The sequence below is a fragment of the Neoarius graeffei genome, chromosome 18 (assembly GCF_027579695.1).
Source record: "Neoarius graeffei isolate fNeoGra1 chromosome 18, fNeoGra1.pri, whole genome shotgun sequence".
Taxonomy (NCBI): Eukaryota; Metazoa; Chordata; class Actinopteri; order Siluriformes; family Ariidae; genus Neoarius; species Neoarius graeffei.
The window spans coordinates 9,127,166-9,153,449 of NC_083586.1; the positions used below are offsets into that span (position 1 = coordinate 9,127,166).

At 42.6% G+C, this 26,284-nt stretch overlaps 1 protein-coding gene across 1 annotated transcript; it reads right to left on the reverse strand.

Moving 5' to 3' along the window:
• Positions 1-24,537: 24,537 nt before the first annotated feature.
• LOC132866590 (E3 SUMO-protein ligase ZBED1-like) lies at positions 24,538-25,287 on the reverse strand. Its single transcript, XM_060899397.1, has 2 exons — positions 24,962-25,287; positions 24,538-24,851 (listed from the first exon to the last, which is right to left on the reverse strand). Exons 1-2 carry the CDS (start codon positions 25,121-25,123, stop codon positions 24,585-24,587), a joined length of 429 nt encoding a protein of 142 aa, XP_060755380.1. The 5' UTR covers positions 25,124-25,287; the 3' UTR covers positions 24,538-24,584.
• Positions 25,288-26,284: the final 997 nt, after the last annotated feature.

Sequence of the window (26,284 nt, forward strand, 5' to 3'; positions counted from 1 at the left end):
AGGAAAAAGGCAAAAACAAAAATAAACAGAAAAGTCTAGCCATTTAGGCTACATTTGCCACAATACAAAAATAAAAAAAAATATTGTTTCCTTGGGGTAGGTAGGTTATACAGCTTTAAATGCTGCATGAGTAAAACTCAGTCCCACATTCACATTCAGACCTCTGTTTGGGCAATATTCTTCTTCACGTAGGCCATCACTTTGATTGCATCTGTGAACTCCCTCTCCTCTCCGTTGTGCGTAATGCGCAGCTTGGCTGGGAACATTATGCCATACCGGACGCCCTGGTGGTTGCGCAACAGTTTCCTCACGTCGTTGAACACTGCCCTGGCTTTGGCGACACTTGTGGTGTAATCCGGAAAGATGGCAATTGTCTCCCCGTTGAATCGGATTGGGGTATGGGTGCGGGCACGTTTAAGCACCTCTACACAGTCCTGATAGTAGTGGAGCTTAGCAACTATGGCATGCGATTTCCCATCTGATCTCTTCGGTGCCGAGCTCCTGTGTGAGCGGTCCACGAGCACATCCTTATCCAAATGTAACACTTCTTTCAGCAGATTTGAGACCGATGTTGTGGAGCATGATCCATTCGTCTCTGCCACCCCCAGGATTCTGATGTTGCACCTCCTTAATCTTCCCTCCATATCCTCACATTTCTCCCGAAGCCCCTTCACCTCTGCTTTCAGTTCGGATACCGTAGTCTGCAAAGCTGTCACCTCATCTGAGCACGTACTCAACCCACCTTCCATCTCCTTGATTGTAGCCTTCATTGTGTCAAGTTCAGAGTGAATCGCTATCATGTTGTTTTTTATCTCCCCTCTGACGGTTTGTAACTCGCTTTTAAAGGTCCCATGGCATGAAATTTTCACTTTCTGAGGTTTTTTAACGTTAAAATGAGTTCCTCTGACCTTCTTAAGTCACCCCAGTGGCTAGAAATGTCATAATGTGTAAACCAAACTATGCCCACCCTTTGTCAACATTTGAGAATGGCGCGTCAAAATGGCGCATTGATAGGCTCTTCCCTTTACTACGTCAGCAAGGGAGATGATCCCCACGCCCCCCCTCTGGATTCCCACCCACTGTATGGATTGCCCGCCCAGTTCAAAAGTTGCCACCATAGATACGTCACTTCAATTTTGTAGTGAGGAGACCATAGAGGACACAACAACATGGCACCACCTAAGTGAGCGAAACATGGAAATTGCGCTGTACATGGATGTGACAACACAGAAAGGAGTCTGTTTTTACTGCCGACAGGAGAGCCCCTGAAGACGCAGTGGCTTAATTTTATTTACTCCAATAATATGCCATCGAGTCTACCTAAGACGGTGTATGTTTGTTGGAAGCTTTTTCCTGATGAATGTTTCCACAACTTGGGACAGTACAGGGCAGGTTTTGCACATCAACTGTCACTGAAGCCTGGGTCCGTACCAAGCATCCCTGCTGCATCAGCCACAAACACCGAACAAGTAAGTGTATAACTGTTAAGTCGTTTTGCCGTGTTTTAAAATCGGTGCGTTAGCCTTGCAATGGCTACATTAGCTGTGCAGCTAACCGCTTCCTGCAGTTAGCCAGGTACTCTGCGCTACAAAACCAAAAAGCATGCAGCATGCTCTGTTAAACTGAGTTTAGTCTGGAAATTGACTGCAACACAGGTAGCATGCCCACAGCTTGGTCAAGCCCCTCCCCCTCCCCCCATGGCCCGCCCCCACCCTCTACCCTTCCCCGCCTCCTTGCTTCTCATTAGCAAAATAACGCACTGGGAAAAGGGCTGAAATGGGGCTTTCTCCCAGGAGGCTATATCTACGTGCCGAGGGTTCATTTCGAGAAAGGCTGCGGATATAACATCCGGAAACCTCCACGAGCCCGTTTAAAGCATCAACAAACCACCATGCCATGGGTCCTTTAAGAAAGTTGAAGTCTTCTGCAAGTGCATTTTTCACTTCTGATTTTATCACCTGTGCAATGTCCGCCTTCAACGAGAGGAGAATATTATTTGTCAGGGCTTCAGCGTCCATCTACGCGGTTTCTTCTGATTGAAGCGGAGTCGCGGCTGGCGTGTCAGTGGAACTTGAGGTCAGGGCCACGTCGGGCCTCGTGCTGCTCAACGGTTTGTACGAATATTTATGCAAGTCGTATGGTTTTGAGGCCATCAACCAAAATCTAAACTGTAGTTTTAACCTTAACAGATGCTTGGAGTCAATTTCACAGTGTTTTGTAATGTAAGGCGAACCTTAATTCGAAATAAAACAAAAGTTCGGTGTCCTACTCCATTGCTCGCTCAATAGAGCCCCCCACTCAGTAATGCCCCCTGACTTAATACTTTTCCACTAAGATCAGTATCAGTACAGAGTTTCAGACATAGCCATAGTTACAGTGTTTTGAAAAAGTATTCATCCCCCTTTGTGTTTGTCGCATTACAAGCTGGAATTAAAATGGATTTTGGGGGGTTAGCACCATTTGATTTAGACAAGATGCCTACAACTTTAAAGGTGCAAATTGTTGTTTGATTGTGATACAAACAATAATTAAGATAAAAAAACAAATCTGGATGGAATGTGCATAGGTATTCAACCCCCTTTCATATGAAACCCCTAAATAAGAGCTGATCCAACTCATTCACTTCATAAATCGCATAATTAGTTGATTAAGATCCACCTGTGTGCAATCAAAGTGTCACATGATCTGTCACATGATGTCTGTATAAATCAACATGTTCTGGAAGTACCCTGACTCTGCAACACTACTAAGCAAGCAACATGAAAACCAAGGAGTACTCCAAACAGGTCAGAGACAAAGTTGTGGAGAAGTGTGGATCAGGGTTGGGTTAGTAAAAAAAAATATTCCAAACTTTGAACATCCCAGGGAGCACCATTAAATCCATTATAGCAAAATAGAAAGAATATGTCACCACTACAAACCTGACAAGAGAAGGCCGTCTACCAAAACTCAGACTGGATAAGGAGGGCATTAATCAGAGATGCAACAAAGACACCTAGGATAACACTGAAGGAGCTGCAAAGATCCACAGCAAAGATGGGAGTATCTGTCCATAGGACTACTTTAAGCCATACATTCCACAGAGCGGGTCTTTATGAAAGAGTGGCCAGAAAAAAGTAATTGCTTGAGGAAACATGTTTGCAGTTTGCCCAACAGTGTGTGGCAGACTCCCCAAACACACAGAAGATGATTCTCTGGTCAAATGAGACTAAAATTAATCTTTATAGCCAGCATGGGAAATGTCATGTGTGGCGCAAACCCAACACCCTGAGAACACCATTCTTATAGTGAAGCATGGTGGTGGCAGCATAATGCTGTGGGGATCTATTTCATCTGCAGGGACAGGAAAGCTGTTCAGGACTGAAGGAAAGATGGATGGCACTAAATACAGGGCAATTCTGGAAGAAAACCTGTTTGAGTCAGCCAGAGGTTTGAGACTAGAAGGAAGGTTCACATTCTAGCAAGACAATGACCCTAAACATACTGCTAAAGCTACACTGGAGTGGTTTAAAGGGAAACATTTAAATGGCTTGGAATGGCCTAATCAAAGCTCAGACCTCAATTCAATTGAGAATCTGTGGCATAACTTGAAGATTGCTGAACAACAACGCAACCCATCTAGCTTGAAGGAGTTGGAGCAGTTCTGTCTTGAGGAATGGGCAAAAATCCCAGTGCCTAGATGTGCTAAGCTAATAGAGGCATACACCAAGAGACTTGCAGCTGTAATTGCAGCAAAAGGTGGCTCTACAAAGTATTGACTTCATGGGTGAATACCTATGCACACTCCAGATTTCTGTTTTTTTTTCATCTTAATTATTGTTTGTGTCACAATAAAAGAACAGTTTTCACCTTTAAAGTTGTAGGCATGTAAAATTCCAGCTTGTAATGCAACAAAACAGGACAAACACGGAAGGGGGGTACTTTTGCAAGACACTGCACAGGATGCTTATGCTATCAATCTACTTAGCTAGGTGTTACTCAGTTTCTGATACAGCTTCTTTTTTTTTGTTTTAAATCTGTGAGCTAACCAGTTCTGCTGGCTAGTTTACACTCACCAGCCACTGTATTTGGAACACCCATCCACCTACTGTTTTATGCAGTTATCTAATCAGCCAATCCCTTGACAGCAGCACAGTGCATACAATCATGCAGATACAAATCAAGAGCTTCTGTTAATGTTCACTTCAAGCATCAGAATGGGAAAAATTGTGATCTCAAAGTTTGACTTTCACCGTGGCATGGGTGTTGGTGCCAGATGGACTGGTTTGAGTATTTCAGAATCTGCTGATCTCCTGGGGTTTTCACACACAACAGTCTCTAGAGTTTACACAGAATGGTGTGAAAAACACTGAGTGAGCGACAGTTCTGTGGGTGGAAACAAATACTTTGTTGAAAAGAGAAGTCAGAGGAAAATGGCCAGATTGGTTTGAGCTGCCAGGAAGGATATAGTAACTCAGCTAATCACGCTTTACAACTGTGATGAGCAAAAACGCATCTCCACATGCAACAGCAGAAGACCACATTGGGTTCCACTCCTGCAGCCAAGAACAGGGATCTTATAATCAACAAGATTATATGGATACAAATGGATACAAAACAGTGTTTGTGTCCAGTTTAGATTCAGTAGGGATTAATCAGAATGTCATAGGACCGACCCATAATGGTGGTCACACCCTTGATCTAATACTAACGTTCGGGTTAAACGTAGAAAATATAGTCATACTTCCACAGTCTGAAGTTATTTCAGATCATTATCTCATCTCATTCAAAATATGTCTGAGTAATAATATATGCACCTCACCACGCTACTGTATTAAACATTGTAGTATTATACCAGGTGGGTGTAGCACAGAAGCACAGCAGGCCAGAACTGAGTTCTCAATAACTCTTTTATTTTCAGCTTTTCAGCGTTCACACACACACACACACACACACACACACACGTGTTCTGGTCGGGAGAGCTCCCTTCCTCTGCTCTCCCTCTCCTCTTATAGGGCATGGTCACTGAGGAAGACACACAAACACAGGTTAATTCCCGTCAGGTGCAGTGATTCTACCACTTACCTTCCCTGACTCTGCCCTCCCTTCACAGACTGACGCTTGACCACGCCCCAGCTGCCACAAACATACATTCACATGAACTACTGCACAGAGCTTTATAAATTACCTCCCAGAGTTATCAACTTTGATTGGGTCACTGTCAGCCCCTGCAGAACTTGATCAGGCAACTGAAAGCTTGGAGTCAACATTCCGCTATACTTGAGATAATGTAGCTCCTATTAAAAGGAAAATGGTCAGAGACAAAAAACTAGCACCCTGGTATAATGATGACACTTGCACATGGACTCTGGCAAAACTAACTATGACAGCATAACTAAAAGGGAAGAGCCAGAAGGTAACACAGGCATGAGGGAGCCCTGGGACATAAAGCAGCCAGCCACTACACCATCAACAAACTCGAGTAAGCAAGCAAGTGGGGGACTATTTTCAGCTTTTCAGCGTTCACTCATATACACACACACACGTGTTCTGGTCAGGAGAGCTCCCTTCCTCTGCTCTCCCTTTCCTCTTATAGGGCACGGTCACTGAGGAAGACACACAAACACAGGTTAATTCCCGTCAGGTGCAGTGATTCTACCACTTACCTTCCCTGACTCTGCCCTCCCTTCACAGACTGACGCTTGACCACGCCCCAGCTGCCACAAACATACATTCACGTGAACTACTGCACAGAGCTTTATAAATGATCTCCCAGAGTTATCAACTTTGATTGGGTCACTGTCAGCCCCCAAAAATTGGAAGGTAAATGGTGTCAAACAAAATTGGTAGCATTCAAATTAGTGTGGAAGGAGAGCTTCCTGAAGTATAGAAAAGCTCTTATTGCTGCTAGATCAACATATCTCTCCTCCCTAATAGAAGATAACAAAAATAATCCTTGATTCCTATTTAATACTGTAGCAAAATTAACCAGGAATAAGTCCACTATAGGCACATGCACACCTGTAGTATGTAGTAGCAATGACTTCATTAATTTTTTTAATGACAAAATTGAGACTATCCGACAAGAAATTCAAACTACAAATTTAAGGTTAGACAATGTAAGTGACCCTGTAGTTAACAATATAACTGTATCAGATCAGCAATTAGAATGTTTTACTCCCCTTAGAGAAACTGAATTACTTTCATTAATCTCTACATCAAAAGCCTCAACTTGTGTACTAGATCCCTTATCTACACGTCTATTCAAACAGATAATACCTGAAGTAATTGAACCACTTCTAAAAATAATAAATTCTTCTATTACGATTGGCTGTGTACCCAAATCCTTTAAACTAGCAGTTATCAACCCCCGATTAAAAAACCTGACCTTGATCCCTGTCAGCTGTCCAATTATTGGCCAATATCAAACCTCCCCTTTATCTCCAAGATCCTTGAAAAAGCTGTGGCACAGAAGTTATGCTCATATTTATATAGGAATAACATCCATGAAATGTATCAGTCAGGATTTAGACCTCATCATAGCACAGAGATCGCTCTGGTTAAAGTAGTAAATGACCCCCTGTTGGCGTCTGATCAGGGCTGTGTCTCACTGCTTGTGTTGCTTGACCTTAGTGCAGCATTTGATACCACTGATCATTCCATTCTTCTGGATAGACTAGAAAATGTTGTGGGAGTTAAAGGAATGGCCCTCTCCTGGCTCAGGTCTTATTTCACTGATCGCTATCAGTATGTTGATGTAAATGGTTATTTTTCTAGACATACTGAGGTAGTTTGGTGCTCCACAAGGTTCTGTCTTGGGTCCACTGCTTTTTTCTTAATATATATTACCTCTGGGTGATATTATTTGTAAACATTGTATTCATTTCTACTGTTATGCTGATGACACACAGTTGGATGTTTCTGCAAAACCTGATGAGAGACACCAGCTTAATAGAATTGAGGAATGTGTGAAGGACATTAGACACTGGATGCTTATTAACTTCCTTCTGCTTAACTCTGACAAGACTAAAGTACTTGTATGAGGACCACATGCAGCTAGAAGTAAGTTTTCTGATTACACAGTGACTCTGGATGGCCTTTCTGTTTCTTCAAGTGCAGCAGTAAAAGACCTCGGAGTGATTATTGACCCCAGTCTTTCATTCAAAACTCACATTGATAACATTACCCTGATAGCTTTCTTTCATCTCAGAAATATTGCTAAGATAAGAAATTTAATGTCACTACATGACGCGGAAAAAGTAGTTCATGCTTTTGTTACCTCCAGGTTGGATTATTGTAATGCCTTACTGTCTGGATGTTCCAATAAGTGCATAAACAAGCTCCAGTTAGTTCAAAATGCAGCAGCAAGAGTTCTTACTAGAACTAGAAAATATGACCACATCACCCCTGTCTTATCCACACTGCATTGGCTCCCAATCAAATTTTGTATTGATTATAAAGTACTACTATTGACCTTTAAAGCACTGAAAGGTCTCGCACCACAGTACCTGAGTGAACTTCTGCTCCTCTATGACCCACCACGCCTACTTAGATCAAAAGGTGCAGGCTATCTGCTGGTACCTCATATAGTGAAGGCTACATCAGGGGGCAGAGCCTTTTCTTACAAAGCCCCACTGTTATGGAACAGCCTTCCAAGTAATGTTCGGGAATCAGACACAGTCTCAGCATTTAAGTCTAGGCTGAAAACATATCTTTTTAGTCAAGCCTTTTGTTAATGGTGTTCATGAGGTAAAGGAGTAGATCTGGAGGGTCCTCAGACATAGAGTGTTTTGGTAAACTGGAATGTATGGATGCTGTCAGTCCCCCACTTGCTTGCTTACTCGAGTTTGTTGATGGTGTAGTGGCTGGCTGTTTTATGTCCCAGGGCTCCCTCATGCCTGTGTTACCTTCTGGCTCTTCCCTTTTAGTTATGCTGTCATAGTTAGTTTTGCCAGAGTCCATGCTTGTACTCAGTGCAATATGTATACAGTTCCTACTTATTCAGGTGACATTGGGCATACCTAACAACCTGTGTTTTCTCTCTATCCCCCCCCCCCCTCCAATCTGTCCCTCTGAGTTACATGTCGGTCCTGGGATTGAGATGCTGACCTCTTCTGCTCCTTGGACCTGTCTGATCCATCCTGGTGCCCTGTGTCTGGTTGGAGTCTCATTGCATTGCTCCTGTGGAGGACGGCTCCATGTGGACAGTTGAAAGTCACACTTGGAGGATGCTCTGGACACTTACAGTCATGCTTTTATCATCATCATTAAGTTGTCCTCAGACGAGCTTGACAGCGGAGTCTCCAGTCATCTTGATCTTCCATACATCCGGCCAGTTCCCCAGAACTCTCCACTCCTGCGTCTCTCCTCAGCATGTCCATGTATGTTGCGGTGGGACATCCTCATGCCCACCGCCCATGTGTTGGTTCCCATAGCACCAGTCTACTGGCTGGGAGCTCTTGATGTCTATGGCAGTGGCCAGCAAGCTTCATCCTCCTTGATGCCACTTTCTCGCTGAGCTTTGGTAGCCCTCCATACAGCTAGTTGTTGGTGATATGCTGGTTCTGGTCGATGTTTAGCACTGCACACAGCATTCTGGTGTAGCACCCATCCAGGGACTTCTGCATGGAGGGCTTCAGAGTCCAGCTTTCGCAGCTGTACAGGAGGACAGACTCAACAGTCGCCTGGAAGAAGCTCAGCTTGATGTGTCAGGGGAGTTTGGAGTTCCACACACTGTTCATGCCATTCAGGGCCCTCCACGCTAGTGCTTTTCTCACCTGTTCAGTGGAATTAACCCAGGAGCCCAGGTACTTGAAGTCACCAACTTCTGCCAGTGCACTGCCCCCTGCTGTCTCGAGAGGTGGGTGGTCCAGGGGGATGTTGTAGGTGATAACCTCCATCTTTTTGGCATTCAGCCTGAGGCCCACCCTGGCACACTCCACCTCCACTCTACTCAGGAGCTCCTGTGCCTGCTCCATGCAGTCAGACATCAGACAGATGTCGTCCGCGTAATCCAGGTCTGTCAGGACAACAGCAGGGTTTCTTTTAGACTTCTTAGGTGTAATTGTGAAGCCAAGCTCCTGCTCCCACCCACTGATGGCTTTCCTTAGCATGTAGTCCAGAGCTATGATGAAGAGGAAGGGGGCAAGGGTGTCTCCCTGCAGCATCCCTGCCAGGATGTCAAACTTCTCGCTTTCACCATCTGGGGTGACTACTTTGGCTCTTGTGCCCATGTACATGGCCTCTATGGCCTGGAGTAGATTGGGGGGGGACTCCGTAGGCCTTAAGGATTTTCATCATCATGCCTGTGTATTGAGTTAAATGCTTTTTTGAAATCAATGAATCAATGAAGCACAAGACCGCTGTGAGGTTGCTCATTTTCACCTCCTCGATGATTCTCCTTTGGGCCAGGATCTGAGATATGGTGGACCTTCCCTTTCTAAACCCGTTTCTTTTATGGCTGAGGACTACAGTTGACTTGCTAACTTTAGGACTGTAGCTGTCATGAACAGTTTTGCACTCAAGTTTCCATCAATGAAGAGTTTAATATAAAATTAGGTACTACCTAATAGCAGAGCTTCCATTCAAAGGAAAACAAACATGCAACAGATGATGTACTTTGATGTGTTTCAATTTCAATTTTATCATGAGAAGATAAATTTCTCCAAACTCACATGTATATTATTATTTTTATTACTATAAACTACAGTGTGCTTTAGGGATTTATAGCAAAATGTTTTGAAAACAAAAGATACATGATTCATGAAAACACTGACTGGATTCAGGTCAACTTGTCAGATCCCGAAGGATTTCGCAGTGATTTCAAAATCAACATCACTATTTAGAATTAAATTCCTACAATTGATCATTTCTATTAATTCATTTTTTTACACATTTTCTTTCTCTTTCAGCTTGTTGCTTTTCTTGTGAAAGATTTCTTCACCTTTCTCTCGCTCCTTCACATCTTTCCTTTTCTTCCCGGTTTTGAGTTCATCTTTCTCTCCTTGGTTAACTTGTTCTGACATCTTTTTAAAGTTTGTAAAAATGAATATTAATTTGTTGCGCTGTTTGAGTTGTTCTCGGTGGAAAAACCCAATAAACATGAAATTATCTGTAGACAAAAATAAGTTATGTAGGCATGCTTGCGCTTCTTGTTCCGGCCAAAATCAAACAGCCAATCAGAATCACGAGGGGCATGGACTGACGGACGTACATGGCTGGGATCCCTGTGTGTCCATGAAAAATCAACTCGATGGGTTACCATCTTTTCTTAAGTATAGAGCTCCGCTATAACATCAACGAAACTGACTTCATGTTAAAACTGTTAATGTTATAGTCATGTTGTCTATTGTTGCCCAAATGAGGATGGGTTCCCTTTTGAGTCTGGTTCCTCTTGAGGTTTCTTCCTCATGTCGTCTGAGGGAGTTTTTCCTTGCCACCATTGCCACAGGCTTGCTCATTGGGGATATATTAGGGATAAAATTAGCTCATGTTTTAAGTCATTCAAATTCTGTAAAGCTGCTTTGCGACAATGTTTATTGTTAAAAGCACTATACAAATAAACTTGACTTGACTATTAAAGTGGCCAGTGAGTGTACATGATCACTAACTATGGTCCTAACTTGCCAAGGCCTGACTCAAGTATTTTGATTTGAGACAAACAATTGGAAATATCACAGTTACTGTTTGCAACAGATGATGCAATGCTAAATCCTTATGGTCCCTGTGGCCAAAACTGGGAAACATTTTTGCTCCCTCACCAAATTGTTTTTCACAGAATGGAAGAAGAAGAAGATAACTTGTCCCCTGTGGATGAAGGATGAATATTCACTTTTTTCTCTGTTTTTTTCTTCCATCCATCCATCATCTGTATCCACTTATCCTGTTCTACATGGTCACATGCAAGCTGGAGCCTATCCCAGCTGACTATGGGCGACGGGGGGGGTACACCCTGGACAAGTCACCAGGTCATTGTAGGGCTGACACATAGACACAAACAACCATTCACACTCACATTCACACCTCTGGTCAATTTAGAGCCACCAATTAGGCTAACCTGCATGCCTTTGGACTGTGGGGGAAACCGGAGCACCCGGTGGAAACCCACACAGACAAGGGGAGAGCATGCAAACTCCACACAGAAAGGCCCTCGTCGGCCGCTAGGCTCAAACCCATGACCTTCTTGCTGTGAGGCAACAGTGCTAACCACTACATCACCGTGCTGCCCTGGTCTTTTCTTTATTTACTTAATTTATTCTTTCTTTTTTCGCTCCTTGCCTGCCCTTTGTTCTAAATTCCTATAGAATTTTCTTGATTTTTTTCTTACTTCCTTTTGTCTTTCTTTCTTTCTTTCTTTCTTTCTTTCTTTCTTTCTCTCACTTGCTTGATTCAGTACATTACAGGAATGTTAACTTTTTTACTCAAGGTGAGTTTAACATCCACTGCTTATGCAAATTTATGATTACTGTATCATGTGTCTCTTGTTGACAAAGTTAGTATAACATTAGCTTGTAATAGTTATATAATAACTTATTTAAAACTTAAATTGTGAAAATTACATTTTTGCAGGGAATATTACTGGGGTCTGAATTTTGTAAAATTATATTTCTTAGCTGTATGGTTAATAATGTCCTGCAAATGTGAAAAAAGAAAAGAAATGTAAAAGTAAAACCCGTAACATTTAGAAATTTGGACCAGGCACAAAACAGTACAAATTGTGTCACTTATGAGTTTTATATATGAACAAAGGCTTTGATGTTAATTGCATTTTTAAAAAGTGTGAATTTGTTTTTAATTCACAAGAACATCTATTATAAACATCTGTTCTTACTTCCACCCTGTTCACCTAAAGCTCACAAACTGATCCATTTGTATAAATGGATGTTTATACAATACACTGTGTCTGTGTCTGTCTGTGTGTGTAATTTGCATGACTGGGTGACCAGTTGCATTGCCATACACCTGCAATCTCTCTCTCTCTCTCTCTCTCTCTCTCTTACACACACACACACACACACACATACACACACACACACACACCCCTGCTTCAGTATAGTGTCCCTGTATATTGTATGGGCAATAAAAAGAGGACAAGATGGTGGGATGCAGAATGTCTAATTATTCTTCATTGTATTAGCCTTTTTAAAAAATTTTCTTTATCTTTAGTCTACATTTTCTTTTTTCTTTTTGAATGAAATGGCAGCTTTTTATTTTTCATTTTCCTTTTTTTCTTTTTTTAATTTTCAGCAAAGCAAAAAAAAAAATTTCTTCAGTCTGCCTTTTCTCTCTTTTTTCATAGAATGGCAATGGCCAGGTTGATAAATGAGGTAAGGGTCAGCTAAAAGATTATTTATACTTCCACCAGTGCACATCTCTGAGCCCTTCAAAGTGTTGTGCATAGAGCTTAGTTTTCCTACTTGCACGTAACATTCGCATATCCATTAGGGGGCAGTGCCACCGAAACAAGATCGTGAAAATGAGCAAAACCAAAGGTGAGATCTGTGTATAGAAACACAGATAAATAATAAATAACAAAGACTAATACACAGAATGCAATGTGGGCATAAATTTGCTTTTGAAAAGTGCTGGGGGGAAAAAGAAACTTTAAAATAAAAACTAAGTCAAATCTCACTGACAGAGTTTCCGAAGCACTTTCACGTTCATGTTCTGTATTCAGCAGCTCGTTTGCTGAAGCACTTTGATTTAAATAGTGTTTACATCCACATTTTTAACAATGGTAGATGCTTTGAGTTTATGTCGATTGAGTCGCTGTGGTTTATATCACCTACTGTGTCTTTATTGCTACAACATTAGAAGAGAAAGGAAGTCAACGTGTGATACTGCAGGATTAAAGACCTGGCAACCCACAACAGGAATAATGCACAGTCTTGCTGTACAAACACAGAACAACACGAATAACAACACCAACATAAGCTGAGACCTTATTACACATGACATAAGATGTAGGCTACTATCTAGTAAATTTTTAGAATAACCCTGAAATGGGCAGTTGAAAGTCAAAAACATACAGTCTTCCAGCTCATAGTCTAGCAGCTTGATGTGAGTAGTTTTATTTATTCAACCTTTATTCAGTTGTCTTAAAGCTAACAATCATTAGCAAGGGTTGCCAGGTTTCAGGCAGAACTTCCAGCTCAGCCATATCTCAATTACTGGGTACTGTAAAAGAGAGAAGAGACTTTGTGTGAGGAAATAGTTATTTAAAACACACGTCTGACAGTGGCAGCTGGTGGTCTTTGAAATAGGGGAAGTTCGGTTTTAGGTCTACGTAATAAAAAATAATAATTATTTGTTATTTGCCATTAGTCAATTATTTGTCAATTTGTTGTTATTTAAATGTGAATTCTGTCATATTCTACTCAGACTCTGACAAGTAAACTTAAGTGTGCACATGAGCTTAAGTGTTCCTTGCTTTTCTTATATCTTTTTTTATGCCCTGGTAAAGTTGGCCAAATCTCCAAAACCTAGTTTTCACCAAATAATTCATCCCTGGGGTGCTCTCATTAAGAGACAAGGCCAACAGTATATTCTCTTGGTCACAGCATTCCCAGTTAACCAGTTTAGTTTGTCATACCAAGACAGCTAAAATGAGTGATTGTGTTTCCCTGACTTTTGAATTAAATTGATCTCGGGCATTGATCTGCCCTGTTGTTTAATTTTGAGCCTCTCCTCATAAGGAAGAGCATCAAAAGTCTTCTCCAAAATCTGGTCAACAACATGAGCAATACTTGCTATTTTGCACACCTAACAGGGTGTGGCTATCTAGGTGGCTAGATTTCCCCTCTATTGCCTGGCTTAAAATAAACAGCCTTTATTGAACCGAAACGAAAGCAAGTAACAAACTCACAAACTCTATATTTACAATTGTATACACAGTACAGTGGTGCTTGAACGTTTGTGAACCCTTTAGAATTTTCTATATTTCTGCATAAATATGACCTAAAACATCATCAGATTTTTACACAAGTCCTAAAAGTAGATAAAGAGAACCCAGTTAAACAAATGAGCAAAAACATATTATACTTGGTCATTTACTTATTGAGGAAAATGATCCAATATTACATATCTGTGAGTGGCAAAAGTATGTGAACATTTGGTTTCAGTATCTGATGTGACTCCCCTTACGCAGCAACAACTACAACTAAATGTTTCCGGTAACTATTGATCAGTCCTGCACACTGGCTTGGAGGAATTTTAGCCCATTCCTCTGTACAGAACAGCTTCAACTCTGGGATGTTGGTGGGTTTCCTCACATGAACTGCTCGCTTCAGGTCCTTCCACAACATTTTGACTGGATTAAAGTCAGGACTTTGACTTGGCCATTCCAAAACATTATTCTTCTTTAACCATTCTTTGATAGAACAACTTGTGTGCTTAGGGTCATTGTCTTACTGCATGACCCACCTTCTCTTGAGATTCAGTTCATGGACAGATGTCTTGACATTTTCCTTTAGAATTCGCTGGTATAATTCAGAATTCACTGTTCCATCAATGATGGCAAGCCATCCTGGCCCAGATACAGCAAAATGGGCCCAAACCATAATACTACCACCACCATGTTTCACAGATAGAATAAGGTTCTTATGCTGAAATGCAGTGTTTTCCTTTTTCCAAACATAATGCTTCTCATTGAAACCAAAAAGTTATATTTTGGTCTCATTTGTCCACAAAACATTTTTCCAATAACCTTCTGGCTTGTCCACGTGATCTTTAGCAAACTGCAGACAAGCAGCAATGTTCTTTTTGGAGAGCAGTGGCTTTCTCCTTGCAACCCTGCCATGCACACCATTGTTGTTCAGTGTTCTCCTGATGGTGGACTCATGAACATTAGCCAATGTGAGAGAGGCCTTCAGTTGCTTAGAAGTTACCCTGGGGTCCTTTGTGACCTCGCCGACTATTACACGCCTTGCTCTTGGAGTGATCTTTGTTGGTCAACCACTCCTGGGGAGGCTAACAATGGTCTTGAATTTCCTCCATTTATACACAGTCTGTCTGACTGTTGATTGGTGGAGTTCAAACTCTTTATAGATGGTTTTGTAACCTTTTCCAGCCTGATGAGCATCAACAACGCTTTTTCTGAGGTTCTCAGAAATCTCCTTTGTTCGTGCCATGATACACTTCCACAAACATGTGTTGTGAAGATCAGACTTTGACAGATCCCTGTTCTTTAAATAAAACAGGGTGCCCACTCACACCTGATTGTCATCCCATTTATTGAAAATACCTGACTCTAATTTCACCTTCAAATTAACTGCTAATCCTAGAGGTTCACATACTTTTACCACTCACAGATATGTAATTTTGGATCATTTTCCTCAATAAATAAATGACTAAGTAGAACATTTTTGTCTCATTTTTTTAACTGGGTTCTCTTTATCTACTTTTAGACTTGTATGAAAATCTGATGATGTTTTAGGTCATATTTATGCAGAAATATAGAAAATTCTAAAGGGTTCACAAACTTTCAAACGCCACTGTATATACAAATGGAAATAGGAAGTGCATATAGAGGCTTTGCACCATCACATGATCCCATAGCAATGGTAACTATGCTGCCATGACAGGGGGCACACTTGTAGTGCTTCATTCAGATGAGTTAGTTATTATTGATCAGTATGGGAAGGTTTTGCTGCATTTTTGGATGTGCAAGTCATTCTGAACAAAACAAAGACATCAGATTTTTTTTTTTAATTTACCAAAAGTAATTCATCATTGGGGGAAAACTACAGAGATTTCTAAATGTAGAAGGGAAAAATGGAGGAAAAATATGCAGTGGGACTCAGTGTCGAACAGAGGTCAAAAACCTTATGGTATTCTCACTTCATTTCCACAAAGGTAAAAATAATAATAATTTCACAACTGGGCGGCACGGTGGTGTAGTGGTTATCACTGTTTCCTCACAGCAAGAAGGTCCGGGTTCGAGCCCCATGGCCGATGAGGGCCTTTCTGTGCGGAGTTTGCATGTTCTCCCCGTGTCCGCGTGGGTTTCCTCCGGGTGCTCCGGTTTCCCCCACAGTCCAAAGACATGCAGGTTAGGCTAATTGGTGGCTCTAAATTGACTGTAGGTGTGAATGTGAGTGTGAATGGTTGTCTGTGTCTATGTGTCAGCCCTGTGATGACCTGGTGACTTGTCCAGGGTGTACCCCGCCTTTCGCCCGTAGTCAGCTGGGATAGGCTCCAGCTTGCCTGCGACCCTGTTGAACAGGATAAAGCGGCTAGAGATAACGAGATGATATTTCACAACTGCAGTGTGGTGCTCATTCTTATACAGTGAAATGAACTGTGTCCTTATATGTGTGTGCTGATTGCACTCAAATCAGCATCAGGTGTTTCCCATAATGACTGGCTCCCAAGCACGCACACAACACTCTCTGAAGGATTGGTTAGGCTCTGCAGAATTGCTGCTCATGTTCACTTCACTGTCTAAGAATGAACACCTTGCTGCAGCTGTGAATTTTTTTTTTTAAATTAATTTGTTCATAGAATTGAAGTGAGCATACCAGAGGGTTTTTAACCTCTCTTTTCAACATCTAGTCTTGCTGAATGTATTTTTCCCTTCTATGTTTTGAAACCTCTCTAGTTTTTCCCCGATGATGAATTCTCATCTCATCTCATTATCTCTAGCCGCTTTATCCTTCTACAGGGTCGCAGGCAAGCTGGAGCCTATCCCAGCTGACTACGGGCGAAAGGTGGGGTACACCCTGGACAAGTCGCCAGGTCATCACAGGGCTGACACATAGACACAGACAACCATTCACACTCACATTCACTCCTACGGTCAATTTAGAGTCGCCAGTTAACCTAACCTGCATGTCTTTGGACTGTGGGGGAAACCGGAGCACCCGGAGGAAACCCATGCGGACAACATGCAAACTCCACACAGAAAGGCCCTCACCAGCCCCGGGGCTCGAACCCAGGACCTTCTTGCTGTGAGGCGACAGCGCTAACCACTACACCGCCATGCCGCCCTGATGATGAATTACTTTTGGTAAATTAAAAAAAAAAAAAACGGATGTCTTTGTTTTTGTTCAGAATGATTTGCACATCCAAAAATGCAGCAAACCTTCCCATACTCATCAATAACAACTTACTTGGCTGAATGAAGCACTACAAGCGTACCCCCTGTAATGGTGGCATAGTTACCATTGGTATGGGGTCACATGATGGTGCAAAGCCTCTATTTGTAGGAAAAGAATGAGAATGAGCAGCAGCTAGTCTTATGACTTCACTTGTCAACACACCGCATAGTTTGAGCTTGAATCCCTCTGATGTGACGTATCATTTTAAAACACTGTCAGTCACATGACATTCAAAAGAGATTTTAGAGTTCCTCCAATCGTCATAAAGAAGCCCAGTGTCCAGTCCTGCCTTACTATCATCAACTCTCCATAGACACCCAGTGAAGCCAGGCGTCCGGAAATTATGTTTTAAAAGCATATTATACAATAAATGTCTCGCTTTGCTGCACTAAGTTCAAAGTATATCCCATAGTGGCATTGAACTACAGAGACACTGAGCATCAATGGGTTTTCAATGTGCTGTGCTTCCACAGGCTTCTACGGGGAAAATCACATTATCAGATTATGATGACCAGTGAGAAATAACTGCTGAACGAACTAGCCATAAAGCTGAGCACTTTCTAGCACAAAATATTAAGCTAAGTAGTGTAAATACATATTTAACAGATGCACTTTTCATGACATTTTACAAGAAGTTGGGCTTCCCTTGTAGTCTTAGAACAGTCACCTCTAATGTCTGATGTACAATTCTGATCTACGAAGTAGATAATTATTTGCTCTCAAACAAGACCTTGGGAGCTGGAATGTTTTATTTATTTATTTATTTATTTAACTAGCCCAATCTGGCAGCCTTGTCATTAACCATCCTCTCTGCTGGTCTTCCTCATCTGAAACATGAGCATGGGGCACCGTGATTCCTGCCTCAGTGGGCCTCTTTTTGGTGCTTGTTGCTGTTCCCATTTTTGGCCACTAGGTGCAAAAATAGTCCCCCCCCCCCCCCACCAGGATCTGGTCTTCCCAGACTGCATTGGGTGGCACTGATCTCCATTTCAGTAGCCCTCAGCCTCTCACCTATTATATAGCTAGGGTTATAGTGGGGAGCTGGTCCTCTGGTAACGGCAAGAGTTTGACTCCTTACTCACATCTGTACTGCAGTATGCCTCACCAGATGGCAGTGGGTACCATTTTTATGATGGTCTTTGGTATGACCCGACCACAAGTAGAACTCGTGATCTCCCAGTTGAGAAGCAGACACGCTAACCACGAGGCCATCTCGCGGTGTGCAAAAATAATGCTTTGGAAATAAATGGGGCAGTGAGGATGCTGCTGCATGATTAGACTACACCTACACTGGCAAGCAAATTAACAGAGCAGCAGCTTATATCTGTCAAACAACAATATTTTTAACCCAGCATGCAAAAAAGGTATTATTAGTATTTCAGCAGGATTTAAAATGCATAGCCCATAGTGAATGAGGGCAGCTGATATAAATGCCCTTATGGGCAAGATGCTACTATACATAGAATAATTAATAAGAAACTACACCTACAACTACTCCATTGCACTTTGTTTCCACTTTTATGGACAATAAGATTCAAATAATTTTTTTTATTGTCAATTCACTATATATCCAGGACATATAGGAGAATCGAAATGCCATTTCTCTCTCACCTTACTTGGAAAAACAGATAAAAAAATTATATTAAGAAAAAAAAAAAAATAAAATAAAAAATATATATATATATATATATATATATATATATATATATATATATATATATATAGGTAAAAATACACTCTAAAATCAATGTACAAAATCGCAGTAGTGCAAATACACTACAATATCTGTAATGGAGAAGGTGCTTAGAAGAGTAGCTTATGAGGTGTATATGAGCAATAGTGCAAATGAGCAATAGCAGCAGATACAACAGTAATGCAAATGATTGTAGTGTGATGTGCAAATGGATGAGATGGAGTTTCTTGTGTGAATGAATGTGTTGCAGACTAGGGGCAGGGGGTAGGTAGTGGACAGAGTTTAGCATCCTGACAGCCTGGTGGATGAAGCTATTCAGTAATCTTGTGGAGTGGGCCTGGAGGCTCCGGTACCTCTTCCCTGAAGGCAGGAGGCTGAAGAGTGAGTGTGAAGGGTGGGAGGTGTCACCAGCAATGCTGATGGCTCTGCGGGTGAGACGTAAGTGATAGATGTCCGTAAGGGAGGGCCGAGGGGTACCAATGATCTTGCTGGCCATGTTCACTATGTGTTGCAGAGTCTTCCAGTAGGAGGCACTGCAGCCTCCGTACCACTCAGTGATGAAGCCAGTGAGGACACTCTCAATGGTGCCCCTGTAGAAAGAGTACATGATGGGGGGTGGGACTCATGCACGCCTCAGTTTGCAGAGGAAGTAGAGGTGAGTTTGAGCCTTCTTGGCCAGCAATGTGGTGTTGTTGGACCAGGAGAGGTCCTCAGTGATGTGCAACCCTAGGAATTTGGTGCTGCTCACCCTCTCCACTGCAGCACCGTTGATGGTCAGAGGGGGATGCTGTGAGTGACCTCTTCTGAAGTCAACCACAATCTCTTTGGTCTTCCCCAAGTTCAGGAAGAGATTGTTGTCTTTACTCCACTGGACCAGTTGGCTCACCTCATTCCTGTAGTTGGCTTCATCATTGTTAGTGATGAGTCCCACCACAGTCATGTCATTCGCAAACTTGATGATGTGGTTGGTGCTGTAGATTGGTACACAGTCATGGGTCAGCAGGGTGAAGAGCAGCAGGCTGAGCACACACCCTTGTGGGGCCCCTGTGCTCAGCATGATGGTCCTGGAGGTGTTACTGCTGACCCAAACGTTCTGTGGTCTCCCTGTAAGAAAGTCCAGCACCCAGTTACAAAGAGAGGTGTTGAGTCCCAAATGTCCGAGTTTTTGTATTACAGTAGCTGCTGGGGAGTGATTGTGTTGAATGCTGAACTGTAATCCAAGAACAGCATTCGCACATACGTAGGTGTTCTTTGAGTCCAGGTGAGTGAGGGCTGGGTGTAGAGCAGTGGAGATAGCGTCCTCTATGGACCTGTTTGACCTATATGCAAACTGGAATGGGTCATGAGAGGGAGAGAGGATGGATTTGATGTTCTGCATGACCAGTCACTCAAAGCACTTCATGATGATGGAAGTCAATGCTACGGGCCACTAGTCATTATAGCTGGATGGGAGGGGCTTCTTTGGCACTGGTATTATGGTTGTAGCTTTGAAACATGTGGGGACAACAGCTTGGTTCAGGGAGATGTTAAAGATATCAGCGAGGACATCCTTGAGCTCCATAGCACAGTCCTTCAAAACACAACCAGGTATGTTGTCTGGTCCAGCTGCCTTATGTGGGTTGATCCTGGAGAGGGTCCTCTCCACGCTGGCTGGAGCCAGACATACAGCCCACTCATCTGGGGGAGGAGTGGTCTTCTGTGCTGATGTGTTGTTTTGAAACAGTCTTTCAAAGCATAGGAGGCCCCCTCTGGCCACACATGTACCTCCTTTTGTGTTGGTCTGTTGGCTCTCACTCTGGGTCTATTGAGGTATTTCACCTGACGTCACAGGGTCATGTGACGCCCCGGTGTCCGCCATTTTGGATGGCAAGCTAGCTAATGTCAACATCATAGTACCTAGTAAGTTGCTGTAGCAACGTTTACGTTCAGTCATTTGGATGACTGTTAAAACCTTTCAGTCTCAAGTTTTTCCTTTACTGTATTTACTAGTTTACTGAGCCCCGGAGCGCTAGCTAGCCCCGGCCAGCCCCGGAGCGCTAGCTAGCCCCGGCCAGCCCCGGAGCGCTAGCTAGCCCCGGCCAGCCCCGGAGCGCTAGCTAGTGCCGGCCAGCCCCGGAGCGCTAGCTAGCGCCGGCCAGCCCCGGAGCGCTAGCTAGCGCCGGCCAGCCCCGGAGCGCTAGCTAGCGCCGGCCAGCCCCGGAGCGCTAGCTAGCGCCGGCCAGCCCCGGAGCGCTAGCTAGCCCCGGCCAGCCCCGGAGCGCTAGCTAGCCCCGGCCAGCCCCGGAGCGCTAGCTAGCCCCGGCCAGCCCCGGAGCGCTAGCTAGCCCCGGCCAGCCCCGGAGCGCTAGCTAGCGCCGGCGCGCTAGCTAGCCCCGGCCAGCCCCGGAGCGCTAGCTAGCCCCGGCCAGCCCCGGAGCGCTAGCTAGCCCCGGCCAGCCCCGGAGCGCTAGCTAGCGCCGGCCAGCCCCGGAGCGCTAGCTAGCCCCGGCCAGCCCCGGAGCGCTAGCTAGCGCCGGCCAGCCCCGGAGCGCTAGCTAGCGCCGGCGCGCTAGCTAGCCCCGGCCAGCCCCGGAGCGCTAGCTAGCCCCGGCCAGCCCCGGAGCGCGCTCAGTAAACTAGTAAATACAGTAAAGGAAAAACTTATAACGGGCCATGTCTCAACAGACTAAGAAGTTATTTCAATGACATTTAATAACATTTTGTTTATCCTGAGGACCGAAAGTAAATGAAAATGTGAACAAATCTTAGCTGTCAGTGAACAGTCCTGGTGGAAGCAGGTAAACGTCATTCTCTAAGCCTGCTAACCTCAATTTTTGCAAATACCTCTCCCTCTGCTCGCCCTGTAAATGCCCTACGTCGCTGGATAGTGAAGGTGTTTTCTGCATCTCGCTCCTTTTTCTTTTATGTTTTTCATTTGTCACCTTCCTCGCATTCAAACTGATTCGAGCCGTGCCGTCCAAAATGGCAGCATCACATGACTTGGTCACGTGAGTGAAATACCTCAATATGCAGGTCTCAGCATGATGGTGATGTGATCAGAGAGACCCAGGTGGGGGAGGCCTTGTAAGCTCCTTTGTGGGTTGTGTACACCAAGTCCAGTAAGTTGTCACCTCTTGTTGGAAAGTCCACATGTTGATGTAATTTGGGCAGTAAAACCTTTAAATCTGCATGATTGAAGTCGCTTGCTGTGATGAGGAATCTGTCTGGGTGCGCTGTCTGTTGTTCACTGATGGCCTGGTAGAGTTCATTGAGTGCCTTGCTCCTAATGTTGGTGTTAGCAGTGGGAGGGATGTAAACAGTGATGAGCAGAATCGATGTAAACTCCCTCGGTAGGTAGAAGGGTTGGCACTTGATGATGATAAACTCCGCCAGTGGAGAACAGTGTTTGTGCACAACAGCAGCATTCCGGCACCAAGCATCTATTGTAAGCACTAAGTCACATTTTTATTCCAGTCTGTCTAGCATCTATTGTAAGTAGTGTTGCTGTCGATTGTCATATCCATGTCCATGTGTATTCCATGCTTGTCTACTTTGTGTTTATGTTGCATAGCCCTAGTTCTTGTTCTTGTGTGTTTCACACTTAATAAAAGACTCTGCAGTTACATCCATCTCCAAACTTTCCATGAAAATCATATTGTGAAGCATACACTAAAGGCAGGAGAAAACACACTAGTGGCGTTTGCTGGTGGTGTTCCAATGCAGGAGGTTTATCAAAGAGGAGAAATTTAATTAAATACACCAGAAACTAACAGCCAGCATAAATCAAAGCTGTGATTTTTGATCCAAGACTACACTTTTTTGATTGGTGACACTTGAGCTGTATTTCTCTGCATTGAATAAATATAAGTCTGAATTTGATTAAACTTAGGAAAGATAGAACATCTCAGCACAAAGTTTCGATTAGGCAAGTGAACAAACATCTCCGCCAACCAATCAGCATTCACTTCAAGCCTGGTTGGTGCATAGCACTGCAGATATGCATGCCACAGACTGTACTTATCTCTCTGGCAGGATGCAAGCTCGGCATTTCTGCTTGCCACACTTTACGCATAATCTTTGTGTCGATACACAATGAAGCAAAACAACTTTCTTGCAATATGTATTGTTTTAAAGCCAAAACTTTTTTTTTTAATTTTGAAATGAAAAACAATTTATCACACCATATGCAGACCTTCTTCAGTCCGTATTATTCTTTCTTCATTTCTTCTTTTTAAATGGAATGCCCACTTTTATTTTTAAACTGACTGGCCAACCATTACTCCCTGTTACTATGGTAACCTCATACTGTACAGGCAATAGCATTTTTTTGGACATTCAGTGCTAAATAAATTGTCAGTACACAAGATTGTTAGATGAAAAGTAGGTGGTGAGTTAAAATGAACACTGTGGAATATTAAAAAAAATAATAAATTGTGCTTCAGTCTGACTTTATGAAAAATCATAATGAATAAAAATGTGTCTCTGATCAGTGAAAAAAATGAAAAAAAATATTGAAGCACACACATATAGTGTAGGTTTAAAAAATAATATCTGAAAAGCATTTAAATGTGTGTGTGTGTGTGTGTGTGTGTATAAGAGTGAGAGAGATGACTGAGGTCTGTGCCCACTGAGATGACATTTCTTTAATCTATCTGATGTGTGTGTGTGTGTGTGTGCGCGCGCGCGCTCAGGAGATTTCACGTGAAAGTGTGCCAAGGGCATTCTCTGTCTATTTTTCCCCTTTTCCCTTCATCTGTGTCCCCCTTTTCATGGTCACATGATCAGTCATGGGGCTGCAGTAATATGTGGTTCTCAATGACAATACACCGTCACAGTGTACAACAGTCACATCGTTAAAGCAACAATATGCAATAAGGCTAATGTTTATTATGTCATGAAATTTATGGCTTGAGCATGGCTCATGGAGAACATGTGCAGTGGGAGGAGGGTGTGGTCATTATGGGAGGTGTCAAGGACTGATGTTCATAAAGAGATGTTTTGACGTATAAATGCAGATGCTTTCTTCCTGCTTCCATTCTTCTTTCTTTTCTGTATCCCTTTCTTCCCTTATTCCTTTCTTTATTTCCTCATTTCTCTTGCTTCTTTTTCTTCTTTCATAGTTTTTCATTACTTCATTCATGCATCTTTTCTTCCTTTTTTTGGGTTATCTTTTGCCTCTGGAACCATTTTTTTTATTATTTATTTACATGTAAATATACCTATTTTATTCATTTATATTTATACATTCTTTCATTCATTCATCATTTCATTCTATAATCTTGTTTCTTTATTTATAGTCTTTCTTTCTCTATATTTTTTAGTGATGCACGATATGAAAAAAATTGACCGATACCGATAACCGATGATTTCCTGCTTCTCAGGGCCGATGCCGATACCGATACCCGATAAGTTCATATTTTCATATTGAATATAATCATATAATCTACAGTTTGTGTAGGATGGAAAACTGACATTTTAGCTGCTCTGGCCTATCTACAACAGCAAACAACAACTTTCTGGCTCTTCAAATGTTTATTTTCATTTCCTTACAAAATGTGGTCATTTGCTATATATAACAATAACGTAGCAAGACACCACTCCATTTTAACAAAAAAAGTGCATCCCTTGCGGTAGGAATATTCAAGTCAAGTTTCCTTTTTTCTTTTTTTTTTTTAAATGTAATCAAATAAAGTGCAAACTCAAAATGATTAATGCTTTGACTGCATCATAAAAAAAAAACTTTTGTTCAAAATAATAATAATAATAAAACTTTAATTATTTCCTGTCTCTTCTCAACATTTCTTAATCTGGACTTGTCATTGTCTACATTGTCTTTTCTATTTTCTAGGTGAGGGCATCAGTGGGAGATTTTTCTTGACAAACAGAAGCATCTCTGCTTTGTCACATCCAAGTCGGTTTCGTTTTTCATCGATAACATTTGCAGCGGCAGAAAATAAACGTTCACTGTCTATGCTTGTGCAAGGCGCTGACAGGTACTTCCGTGCGAGTGAGGCAAGTTCTGGGAACCGGGCTTTGTTGCTTCTCCAGTAGTCCATGGGGCTCTCCGATCGAGGAATTGTGGGCTCTGAGAGATAGGCTTTTATCTAAAGTAGTAGAAGATTAACAAAGAATAAAAAATATATTTAACATTACCATGTTATGGTCTATTTTATCAGAGATGGCCAAAACTTTATTTAAACAACAAATAAATTACCTGCTGATCTGTTTTGCTTTGGTTCAGCTCTTTTGTGTTGTTTTCTTGAAGGATTTCTTCATACATTGTCAGCAGGGAAACATTGTTGTTGTCATCTGTTGTTGTCTTGGTTTTCTTCTCCTTTGGCTCTTCTACATCTTTTGCTGGTGCTGCACATCTCATTTTATCATTCAATGCTTCTATTGCTTCCCTTTTTGTTGCTTGGTCAAAATAGCAGTCCTTATACCTTGGGTCCAAGACTGTGGCGAGAAAAAACAGGGACTCTGTGTAGATGTGACTGAAACGCTGCTCTATAGCTTCCAGTAGTGTGCTCTTTGACGTTTTAATTCCATGATCTGTTGCAACAGTCCTATTTAACAGACGCCTTAAGGCTTCAATGGAGGGGATGACATCAGCTGCAGTGGCTGTAGCTGAGCTTATGTTTTTTTGTCAGCTGTTCACAGGGGTCAAGAATAGTGAGCATGTTTTCAATTAAAGTCCATTGATTTGGGGTCAGAAATGCAGGCAAGTCAAAATCTACAGCATATGCTGCAAGTACTCGCTTCTGCTGCAACAAACTTGTCATCATATAGAACGTGGAATTCCAACGAGTGGGCATGTCTTGTTGAAGCCTTGCCTCTTTCATACCTAGTTGTTTCTGCAAGTTTTGAAGACGGGAGGTGGCGAGCTGGGAGTGTTTAAAATGTCCTATTATCTTCCTGCCAATCGAGACACAATCTGTGATGCTTCTTTGGCTCAGTACAGCCTCATTTACAGCAAGCTGTAAAGTGTGTGCCATACAACCCAAGCTTGCAAGCCCACACTCCTCCATAGCTTTGATCATGTTACGTGCATTGTCCCTGAGCACAACATGCACTTGGTCTTTTGTTATACTCCAGTGCGTGAGCATTGTGTCAAAAGCTTGGCATATCATTATTGCTGTATGTGACCCAGGGCACTCCTGGGCATGCAGAGTTGCTTTTTGCAAGTTAAAGTCTTGATCCAGCCACTGAGCCGTCAGGCTTAGCATGCTGACCGGACTAACATCTGACGTCCATATATCTGTGGTAAAACTTACGTGTAGTCCGCCCTTGTCGATCAGGCTGTGGATGTGTGTTGCAACAATATCATAAAGTGCAGGGAGGGACACGTCCGAGAAGAAGCGGCGGCTTGGTGGCTCCAAATGTGCTATTAGCTTACGAAAAGATGGGTCTTCGACAACAGAGAAAGGCTGGTCGCCGAGTGCTATAAACTCCATTACTTTGTCGTTAATGGCTTTAGACTTCTCGCTATCTCTTGAAAAGCTCTTACATTTTTCGAACGACTGCTGAATGGGGACATCAA

What these genes read in the sequence shown, in the direction of transcription:
- LOC132866590 (XM_060899397.1), bottom strand. Translation starts at nt 25,123, where the DNA reads ATGAGATGTGCAGCACCAGCAAAAGATGTAGAAGAGCCAAAGGAGAAG. An exon ending in AAAGCAAAACAGATCAGCAG is followed by an intron (nt 24,852 to 24,961) that starts GTAATTTATTTG and finishes CTACTACTTTAG; the next exon opens with ATAAAAGCCTATCTCTCAGA.